At 36.6% G+C, this 11,142-nt stretch overlaps 2 protein-coding genes across 3 annotated transcripts; both read right to left on the bottom strand.

Moving 5' to 3' along the window:
• Window positions 1-3,852: 3,852 nt before the first annotated feature.
• On the bottom strand, window positions 3,853-8,206 carry LOC101745876 (uncharacterized). Its single transcript, XM_004929855.3, has 4 exons — window positions 7,966-8,206; window positions 7,025-7,192; window positions 4,936-5,163; window positions 3,853-4,117 (listed from the first exon to the last, which is right to left on the bottom strand). Exons 1-4 carry the CDS (start codon window positions 8,035-8,037, stop codon window positions 3,950-3,952), a joined length of 636 nt encoding a protein of 211 aa, XP_004929912.1. The 5' UTR covers window positions 8,038-8,206; the 3' UTR covers window positions 3,853-3,949.
• A 1,355-nt stretch (window positions 8,207-9,561) lies between these two features.
• Window positions 9,562-10,811, bottom strand: LOC101745729 (uncharacterized). Of its 2 annotated transcripts, XM_021350441.3 has the most exons (3): window positions 10,516-10,811; window positions 10,395-10,428; window positions 9,562-9,826 (listed from the first exon to the last, which is right to left on the bottom strand). In XM_021350441.3, the coding sequence occupies exons 1-3, from the start codon at window positions 10,693-10,695 to the stop codon at window positions 9,801-9,803; spliced, it is 240 nt and encodes a 79-aa protein (XP_021206116.1). In that variant the 5' UTR covers window positions 10,696-10,811; the 3' UTR covers window positions 9,562-9,800. The 2 variants fall into 2 exon arrangements, with proteins under 2 accessions (XP_021206116.1, XP_004929911.1); XM_004929854.4 differs by lacking the exon at window positions 10,395-10,428 and having other exon boundaries at window positions 10,516-10,799.
• Between the last annotated feature and the right edge of the window lie 331 nt (window positions 10,812-11,142).

Raw genomic sequence — 11,142 nt, 5'->3', positions numbered from 1 at the left:
TGGTTACTGAACCACATAGACACCTCAATTTGAACGCCATCCATCGCCATCGCAAAATCGAATTCACGCATTAGTTTGAATAAGATTCGGTTATTTTGAATACAATTTACTAACTAAAATATATTAAATAAATACATTAGTGCAGTTTTGTTTATTGAGTGCTCCAGGAATAGAATGAAACAATAATATTGAATGAACCCTTTTCAGACTTATTCAGACGAAGACGCCTACGTTGTTTCACTACAAGTATGACGCAATGTACTCAAAATATACGTTTCTTACGTTTATTGTGGACAGTGATGGACTGACGCTTTAAAACGCGCCGAAAAAATGTGACCACATAAAGCGTTTTTCAATCAGTCGAATACTCGTTGGCAAAATCAACTTTTTTATTTATTTATTGCCCTTGTAGGCAGACGAACGTACGGCCCACCTGATGGTGAGTGGTTATCGTCGCCCATGGACTTCAGTAATGTCAGGAGCAGAGTCAAGCCGCTACATACCGTTAAGTACTCTCCACGAGCCTCGTTTGAAGAAGGGAAAGGGAAAGTGATCCAAGGTTGCCTATTCTGAATCTACTTAAGCATTTACTTTCGTTTTATATACTGCAGTGGTACATTCACATCACCTACAAACAGTTTAGGTGTGAAATGCTTATTTAGGTGTCTCATGAGTGATATTAAGAGAGTAGAAATAGGTTTTATTGCTCTAAAGCGCTGGCCATAATGGTGCAGGTCCTAGTTAATTACGATAATGGTGGATGAGCATAAGAAACTTAAGATGCGATTTAAATTTCGATCAACATTCGAACTTGGCTGGATCCGTGGGCGTCACTGCGGTACGTCAACACTGTTTATATCTACGAGTTTTAGCATTGTGCTTAATCGCAGGTAGGTACTCGGCGGGTTGACGTCATCGCGCACAATTACCTGAAGAGCCGTACCGAAAAACAAAAGTTTTGTTAACGCATAATTCAATGTTAAGGTAAGGTTAAAGCGAAGAATATTATGTGAAGGCAAAAAGGAAATTTGATATTTATTTTGAGAGATGTTTAGTAGCTATTGTTGTTCTGGTAATTATTTATAGAAGAGCGAAAAGTACGCTTTGATAATGTCAAACGGTCACGTTTCAGACTGGTCATCGTATTCAGATCTAGATCATCTTCAAATGGCCTTCCAAAATATACTTTTTTTCGTACCTAATCTTTGGTTGGGGCTCTTCTAATTAAGTGTGGACGGGGAATATACCTACCTCTATTTATCCGGTAACGTATGAATAGAAAGTCAGTCCTTCAATGAAATTATTCAGTTCGTTCATATCTTTTTATTGTTCCGAAAATAAAATCGAATAACTTATAACTTATATTTCTTGTAGATAATATTCAGCATTCCAAATAGCCATTTTGAATTAAGTTACGCCTCATCAGATCTCAAATCATGATTAATTTGACATAATCACCACCGAGTAATTACAATAAATTATTAATCTGTCTGTAATCCCGAAGTACTCGTGAAGACACTAATTTGTCGAGACTTGTTTCAGAAGTAGGAAAATCCAGTCTAAACATGAAGACTCACTGAAGATGACGCGGGCTACTTTTTTTTCCCTACCTATGCTGATAGCCTTGAGAGGCTACGTCAGCTTCACCCTAACGTGTATAGGTGAGCTCACGGGGCTCAAACCGGAGTATTGCTAACACTACCTAGCAGGAGCAGTACTTCGCAGAATCTTCCACCGGATCGGAAACGCGACCCACTGAGAGCATGTGCCGAGAAACTCAGTGGGCTGTGTCTATGGGTTAATTCGCCCGTTGAGCCCTTCGTCGCTAGCGACGGGTTCAACGAAGACGGTGACCGGGGGGGCTACTGTCGAACAATGAATCTGCTACATTGTGAGTATTCCGTTTTAACCGCGCACTCACTAGAGGGCGCTACATGGGATAGAGCAACGCCTTTGGATGCTAGTTCTAACTCTCATTCGCCCAGGATTAACGGTTTAGCTAGTTTATTTTTAATGCCACTCCAATCATTGAATGAGTAGTAACAGTAGTAATAAAATTCTTCGACTAAGCGATAGAAAATGGCACGCCCAACGCATTGTAATGTGATATAGTTTTCTATTTTACAATTCCGTTTGTCGCCGATAGACGGCGCTTGACGCAAAAGCTGAATCGCGCTATCGTTGTGTTACCCACGAAATTATATCACATATTTTGATAGTACATAAATCGGTGTTCAGACTTCTTACTTTAAGCACTATACAACCGCAACGTGTGAATGTGTTGAACGCGAGCTACATAGTAGGCGTAGTAAGGGGTGGAAGTTTTTTTTCGTTACGGAATTTCATGATTCCGCTCTCAAGCCGCGCTCAAGGCCCGTGATAAAATCTATGCAATAGCTTAAATTTAATGTAATTTGTTACAACTTAGATATCATTATAGCGTACAATGTTGGCTCTACCCTTTACCGCCGGATTCAAAATAAGCCACAGTTCTGAGAAGAGCTCACGAAGCAAGCTCAGTACTCTTGCTTGTTTTGTATTATTTTTAATATACTGAAAATAACAATTTCTTATATACTCGAAACAATAGTCATCTTGAAATGAAATGGTTTGAATCGAAAATCTCATTCCACATCAAGTAATTATTAACCATATAAGAAATAATAACAATATGCTGTGCTGTATAGGTTCATTGAAAGGTATCTTAATTTTTTTTTAAATACTTACACTTACGCACATAATATTAGGTGGTCACCGGAGTCCATAGTCATCAAAAACGTTAATTCCGTCACCCACCCTAAGACATGAGTTCTAATTCTGAATTCTATAGTGGATGCCCCATTACGCCCCCGAGTACGCATTAATTTACGAATTACAGAAATAAAGGGTGTTACCTCTCTGTACAGGCTCACAAGATGCCTTCCTTACCACCATTAATTACTGAAATTATATTTTTTGCGGATGTCGTTTTTACTACCTACACGATGTTATTCTTTCATCGTGGACGTTAACGATTGACATTTTGCAAAGCCTTGCGAATTATGAACAATAAAATGATTCCTAACCTCAATAATTAACACAATGCCGTTTATATAATAGCTGTGATCAAACCTATCATAAATGATACTGAATCAATTGAGTACGCCTTTGACCGTAATTAATAATTTTCAAACCATTTACTGTTTGCACTTTAGAACCAGCGCATCCGTGGTTCAGACAATAAATTTAAATGGTAAAATATTTTATTTTCTTCGAATATATTTTGCTTTTATAACATAATTCGTATCTACAATGATTGAAAGGTAGTTTTATAGGCACCATTACAATGAGCTTTACCTTAAATTTACGATGTCAGCAATAGATTAAAGTATTCGAAACATTGAATTGAAAATAATAAAAATATTATAAATATAATAAAATTATGCAAGAATGTAAATGTTAGTAAAGTCTGTAAGTAATTTAATTTACTGATTCGCATAAATTATGTTTTTAATCGTCTAGACCAGGGTTGAGCAACACGCAGCCCGCCAACCATTTCTAAATTTGAATTTATTTTATCCACTTTCTCCCATCAATTCGTTTTTCTGTTCTTTTCGTGTTTGTTTTTATCTCGCATTAAAATTTGTATATGAAATGTTTACTTTTTAGTTTTATATTTTTTTCTACTAATATTTATTATAAAATTTCGTTAATTATTAATAAGAGTAAATAACTGTGCGGCCCGCCAAAATAAAATTTAATTTGCCCATTGCTTAAAAAAGTTGCTCACCCCTGGTCTAAACAACGTAATATAATGCAAGAACTCGTGGCAAAAGACTGTTCTTCGAAACTTGCATCAGAAATAAAAAACAGTTTCAAAAGAACTATATTTAACAGTTTTGCGTCGACGATACAACAGCTATATACTCTGTCACAATTTAGGCTGTAGTTGTTTGATTTCTACAAATATTTAAGGGCAGCATTTTATCCGTCTAGCCTTTTTCCTCTTAGGGACTACAGCGCGGCATGTTCTGCAAGGTACACAACACGGAATGTCCTCTTCTTCACATTGGATAAGCTTGCAGCAATGCGTAGCTGGTTTCATTTTTGCCGGAGCGCGCGGTGTAATCAATTCCACCTGTCAATCAAACTTTGCAATAAGCATACGCGTGGATACTATGAAGCAATTTCACATCATACCTACGGTTATTGTGAAAGTCGCGATAATATGATTTCACGAATAGTGTGGCATAATAACACAATTTCAACTTTTATCATTCTGTGCGACAGAGACAATTTACTAAAGTTATCAAATAAAAAAAATAAAAAAAGTGAAATCATAATAATCACATTTTTCATAGAATTAGGCATCAAGATTATCCACACAAATTCTTTGTCTCTGTAACGGTGAACCAAATTTGAAATCTGTTCATGAATAAGGAAGTTAAGGGAGTTTTGGTTAAGATGAACGCCAACTATTTTAGCTCGTTTAAAGTTGAAGAGCGCGATAGAAATTTCGTACTAAAATACCAGAGGATTATCTTTTAATCGGCAACAAAAATTTTAATCTCCTAGATTTCTGGACGCTATTAGCTGATTTCAATTATTTGTTAAATACTTGTTCCTAACTTTTTTTTTATTGCTTAGATGGGTGGACGAGCTCACAGCCCACCTGGTGTTAAGTGGTTACTGGAGCCCATAGACGTCTACAACGTAAATGTGCCACACACATTGAGATATAAGTTCTAAGATCTCAAGTATAGTTACAACGGCTGCCCCGCCCTTCAAACCGAAACGCATTACTGCTTCACGGCAGAAATAGGCAGGGTGGTGGTACCTACCCGCGCGGACTCACAAGAGGTCCTACCACCAGTAATACCAAATCATATTTAATTCTATTTTTGTCAAAGCTAAACCACTGAATAGTCGCGGTACCACGCAATCGTTCTAACCAACCTCTATATTTCCAGTGCGATTCGGTTCATCAGTTTGCTTGCCTATTTTAAGTACAAACACGTCCTTGTCAGGATGCAAAACTTTTTGAGCCTGTACTCCTTTTGGGGCGTCCTTAGGAGTTACATTGCAGACGTTGCACAGAGTTTCGTGAGCTTCCTTTTTACTATACGTGAGTTCGGAATTCAAGGCTGTCCTGTTAGTGAGCGCCTCACAAATGTCGTCTGGTATCTGCGACATGAGAAGATAATTTAGAAAATCCACTGAAATGTGTTTGCTGTAAATAAACAATCAGTGTGCTTAGTGCGAGTTTTTTAACGTTCACGATAGCGTAAGAGTTTTAACACAATTTTGTAACACAAATGTTCACGATTCACTTCCACGGTGAAGGAATAACATCGTGTAATAAAAATCAAACCCGCAAAATTATAATTTGCGTAATTACTGGTGGTAGGACCACTTGTGAGTCCGCGCGGATAGGTAGGTACCACCGCCCTGCTTATTTCTGCCGTGAAGCAGTAATGCGTTTCGGTTTGAAGGGTGGGGCAGCCGTTGTAACTATACTGAGACTTTAGAACTTGTATCTCAAGGTGGGTGGCGCGTCTATGTTGTAGATGTCTATGGGCTCCAGTAACCACTTAACATCAGGTGGGTTGTGAGCTCGTCCACCCATCTAAGCTATAAAAAAATAAATTTGTATGCAGTTGGAACAGTGCCCCTAGCGGCAAACGTAGGCAAACGATCCCATTCCATACAAATATGAACTAACTTTTACGCTATCAAAAACGTTAGAAAACTCGCACTAAGCACATAGGAAACTTGATTTATTTCGTTCGTCGTGATTGGTCAAAAATATGAAATATTCATGTAGAAAAGTCTTAACCAAAAATTTTATGAAAAAACACGCGTCATGAATATGTATTGAAAAAATTAATCCAACATATTATGTAACTGAACTGAAAATAATTTAGTTTTGTTTTTGTTATCAGTGAGATAGGAACGTCATAATGCTCTATACGAATGATAAAGCAAATGTCGAATATAGTTATTAAGGATTTATTCATGACGGTGCACATGTTTAGTTGATTTCTGATTAAAAATCACTTAGCATGCCATTTTTACTCACGGTAAGCCGTATTGTGAGGCACGAGAAGAACAACTTTGTGCCTATTTCTGCTGTAAAGTAATTTTTTGTTTCGTTTCGAATAGTGGAACTTAAGATAGTGGTTGTAAAATTTAATTCAGATTTCGACTTTATGTAACAAGTTGGGTGAGCGTGGTAACCGCGTCACATGAAGTCTTATAAAAATCAACTATTATTACAACCATTACACTCAAACCTGTGAATTTCTCAAACCAGAAAACTAGTGATGCTCAGTCTTGATGAACCTACTTCTCGCACGAGGCACGTTCATGGTACCAACCGACCCCGCGAAATACATACATAATGTTGATTCAAATTTATTTTCACTTCGCTAACGTTTTGTTCAGTTTCTTTGGCACATCAAGGCCAGATAGCTAGTTCTTTGGAAAAAAGTGATCTATAAGTATATGTCGCGTATGGACACGGATGGATATGATATGGATACGAAGATAAAATAATATCTATTTTTATTTGTTGACGATTTATTTTTTATTGCTTAAATTAATGAACGAACTCACAGCCCGCCTGGTGTTAAGTGGTTACTGGAGACAATAGACATCTATAACGTAAATGCCGCCACCCACCTTGAGATATGAGTTCTAAGGTCTCGAGTAGAGTTACAACGGTTGCCCCGCCCTTCAAGCCGAAACACATTACTGCTTCACGGCAGAAATAGGCGGGATGGTGGTACCTACCCGTGTGTTTGTATGAATGTATGTATACTTGTTCTTTATGCGTTCCTTACCCATTTATTCGATTGTGATGAATTTGGTAGAGTTGTTGTTTGACACTTATTAGCCGGATAGGAATATAGCTGGTAGCCCGAAGGCTTTTCATCCTCGCCCGGATTATGTGTGAGCATTGGCTCAGCTAGGTGGGAATCGGAAGGGAGCGTCACCGAGTTTCACTACTAGCTATTTAATTATAAATTGAATGAATGAATGGAACCTGAAAGTTAAGTTTGTTCGCCGGTCCGTTATCTTCTTCCCCGGATAAGCCACAGGTCTCCGAGCAAATAGAGCCCTCATCATCGCACGTGCATTGTTGCTGAAGTTTCAACTGTGATGGTGTTAATTTCGGTGGTTTCGATGTGGTCTTCGGTACCCGAATTTTAACCTTTACGAGAAAAACTTATTAGAACAAAGTCTCATAAGCTTTGAAGTTACTGACTGGGTCCGAGACTGAGTCTAGTAAACTCCCGATCCTACGGATCGAATGGTAAACAGTCGACGTTGCCCAAATCACGTCGTTTCGGATCATCCCTTGACGATAACCGGTGCTTCTAGGTACCCCAAGCACCGATCTCTTGGAATCCGTCGCTTGCGACGAAGGGTCGGGGAGTAAATTAGCCCACAGAGATCTTCTCAGTGGGTCGCGTTTCCGATCTAGTGGTAGATTCTGCGAAGCACGGCTCTTGCTAGGGTTCGTGTTAGCAATAACGTCTGGTTTGAGCCCCGTGAGCTCACCTACTTGCCCGGTTACGCTGATATGGTCTCTCAAGACCATCAGCTTAGGTAGGAAACCACAAAAACAAAAAGAAAAAAATCTAGTATACATTTTTTTACAAGTAGGTGAAAGTTATTGTTACCGCTAACAGAATAACCCAGATAAAGATAGAGATCTTTGAAAATTGTAATCTATCTATTAAATAATGTATCTAACATTTGGAGTCATATTCGACAGCTTTTGTTAAATATTGTCATTGAATAAAGTAGTAAAGGGAGTAGCAATGTATATTTTTCTTTATAGAATTAAAGACTACTTACAACTCAACTATAAAAAAGAACTAAATTATTAGTAAGCGCACGAATTTAGAACTCGACTTATCAATGTATGTAATATTATCAACTTTACACAAATTAACTGTGTAATTTATAAAGAATAGAGACCTCATTCCCGTTGAAAATTGCTCCGATCTCCTCGTAGGGCTTACGCTGCATGCTGCCCTCTTTTTTGCCCATTACAAGTTTGTTTAATTCAAGTCTTTGAAATTTTTTGTACTGAATATATTATATTGTTAAGTGTTAGATTTTTCACGCACAATTTTGTAAATTGTTTTCGTTTTCCTGAATATTCTGCTATCGTGTCAGAAGTATAGACAAACGTATTTTAATTTTGAAGACACTTAATGAGTGCATTAAAAAAGTTTCTATTAGACCTCTGAAGTTATGGTGAAACGATGAAAAAATAAGTCAATACTACGTACATACGTTAGAATGGTAGAAGTTACACAGTTTCAAAAGCTAAAGTAGTTAACACGTTAATTGCGGGACCATTTTTGTAAGACTTTCAGCCAGTGCGTTTGAGGTCTTTTCGAGGCAAGATCGGACTTCTTTGCAGTCCGTATGAGACATGATAAGCCTCACAAAGGACCGTTTTTAACATGACTCAAGCCAATAGAAATCTGGACATAGTCGCCTCCTGTTTCGAGCGAAAGAACACGGGTATGACTGCCGCATCAGAGGATAGTCGCGTATGGGACCTTTTAAGCCGCATAACGCAGTCAACGCGTTAAGGAGTTTTAATGTTAACAACATCAGTATTCGTTCAACAGAAGAAGAAACAACTTTAATTGTGACCCAATCAGGATCAACTATAGTAGTATTAAAAAAATACAGTAATAAATTGTTTTCATTTTATAATTATCATTAATTGAAATCGTTGATTTGTAGATGTAAGCACACTATATAAATGTTTACTGCGTAATATGAACCTGTTTCATTTTAGTTCAGTTTATAGTGTACATTTTACTTACTGATAGCAAAATTTTCAGCAAAAATGAACCAAAAATCTGCTTCCTGGCACCCTGTGCGAAGGCACACAAACCCAACATGTTTTCGTGATAACTTTTGACTACCATTTTCGGTCAGTATGTAGTCCGTATTTTTTCGGTAATTAAATAATTTCGTACAATATCATTGTTTATTATTGTTGCGTTACTAAGCCATTACATTTATTTATCAACACAATCTACACAATAATTTTTAGTGAAACCAATACAGATAAAGCTTGAATCCCAGAATTCTTTTTAGAATATTTAGGCACAGCGCAACACTTTTTTCAAATGAGTCTTGGTGATGACGACACCTGCTGATTTGTCATAGAAGATTGCGAAACTATGCTTTTAATTATTTGTTAATGAGAGAGCCTCAAGAGGATAAAAAAGGGCCTTTCAAGCTATCCAGATCAAGATATCTCTTATCGCCACTGTTACTGCACTGTTACTATTAGTTATTAATATTAGTTGCTGTTGTGATAAAAAAAAAAATATTGCTTTTGCACACAATTGAGACATAAATATCTAACAACTAAAATGAATAAATTAAATGTCATACGAACTTAACATTAAAAAAAAAAAAAAAATTGAACACTAGAGATTTATGTGAAAAACACTTTTTTTGTTGACCCTAATATCGTTTATTTTTAATATATATTAATTGTTATTATACAACTTGAACTAGTATGTAATAAAAACAAAAAAAACATTTGATATTTATTATAAATTTATTACAGACAGCCATGGCATTTATTTTACCATTGAGAAGTAACAAAATTGAAATAAACCACATCAGTTAAAGTTTACTTTTTCTTCTTCTTTGGTTTCATGCAGCAGCAAGGCGGTGGATTAGGGTCACATTGCGTCTCCCTAGTATCGAGACGAGTCAGCGCCTGCTTCTCAGGGCCCTTGGGTGTTACAAGCTCCAACTCCATTTTACACCTTCTGTCACCATTCGGTCCAATCTTCGCTACCTTAAATTTAAATAACCATTCTGATGTGCCTATCGAGGTGACTGTACATAAATGCTTATGTTATGGAAACTGTGTGTCTTGTCTGTGTGACTAAGCTAATAAAGATTTTACGAAATAATTGAAACTTCTTTAACGATTTAAATGTTAAGTTTACTATTTTTATTTGATTGATTCTAATGTTATGAACACTTCATTTTTCGTGGACACGGAATGTTGTGCTAGCTAGTCACCATCTGTTTTTTTTAATAAAAATATTTGTTGACTTTATATGTGTCTGTTTAAAATGAAGCGTAAATTAATGGAATTAAAAAAATTTAAAATTTCGAAAATGAATCGTAATTTTTTAGCGGTTCTTACTTTCGTTTACTTTTACTTTTCGAAATAGTTTCTCACACTATTTTGTCCGTTTACTAAAACATGCATAGAAAAGAGTCAACAACAGCAGAGTCAGAGTAGGGACATTTGTTTATATCCATCCTCTAGATGTAACGTCGAAATCCCGTAGTCGAAATCGTCGTGGCCTATGAGGCACATTTGCAGGATAGGAGTGTTCGTGCAAGATGCTTACCATCAGTGATATGCCCTGAACGCATCATTGTTTTCTGATAGATAAAAGCAGATGAGTAAGATTACCACGGTATTAGTTATAAAATATTTAAACTTTATGTCAAGGTTTTAAATTGAACTACCTTTAGAACAAAAACATCTTTTCGAGGATGCAAAACCGTCTGAGCCTTTGTAGCGTTAGGCACATTAGTTGGAACCAGTTCGCAGGCCCAAGGGCACGGAAGATTTTTTTTTAACGCTGATTTTAAATTGCCGTTAACTTGAGTACTTTTGGCATCCTTCTTACCAATTTTGTCGAACATATTCTTAAACTACGGAACGATAACTAAAATTTAATCACTGTCACAGTCATGTATTTTTCTTGATTTTCCTCTGTGAGTAGTTTGAAGTAATCAAAATTGATAGTTCATTAGCACTAATACATTACCTACAATAAGTTATCATTCAAAAAGGTTGTTTGAGTAATTACTGCATGTTTGATGTGAATTAATAGTTTCTAATTAATTAATTAATTCACGTAGTAGGTAAGACTAAACCTTTTTTACGATCGAATCTCGTGACGCTTATTAACGCGATGTTAATTAAGGGTTTATCGGAGTCCATGGACAATAAAATGTGAAGACCAAGCCCACTTTCAGGCATAAGGTAGAGTCTCAGTTTCACTATATATGAAATTGTTAGATGTATCTAAAGGCTTACGTTTTTTTATTACTGTATTATTTTATTTTTATAAATGAACGACATCTCAG

The sequence above is a fragment of the Bombyx mori genome, chromosome 1 (assembly GCF_030269925.1).
Source record: "Bombyx mori chromosome 1, ASM3026992v2".
NCBI classification, from domain to species: Eukaryota; Metazoa; Arthropoda; class Insecta; order Lepidoptera; family Bombycidae; genus Bombyx; species Bombyx mori.
This window is presented reverse-complemented; position numbering and strand designations above follow the sequence as displayed.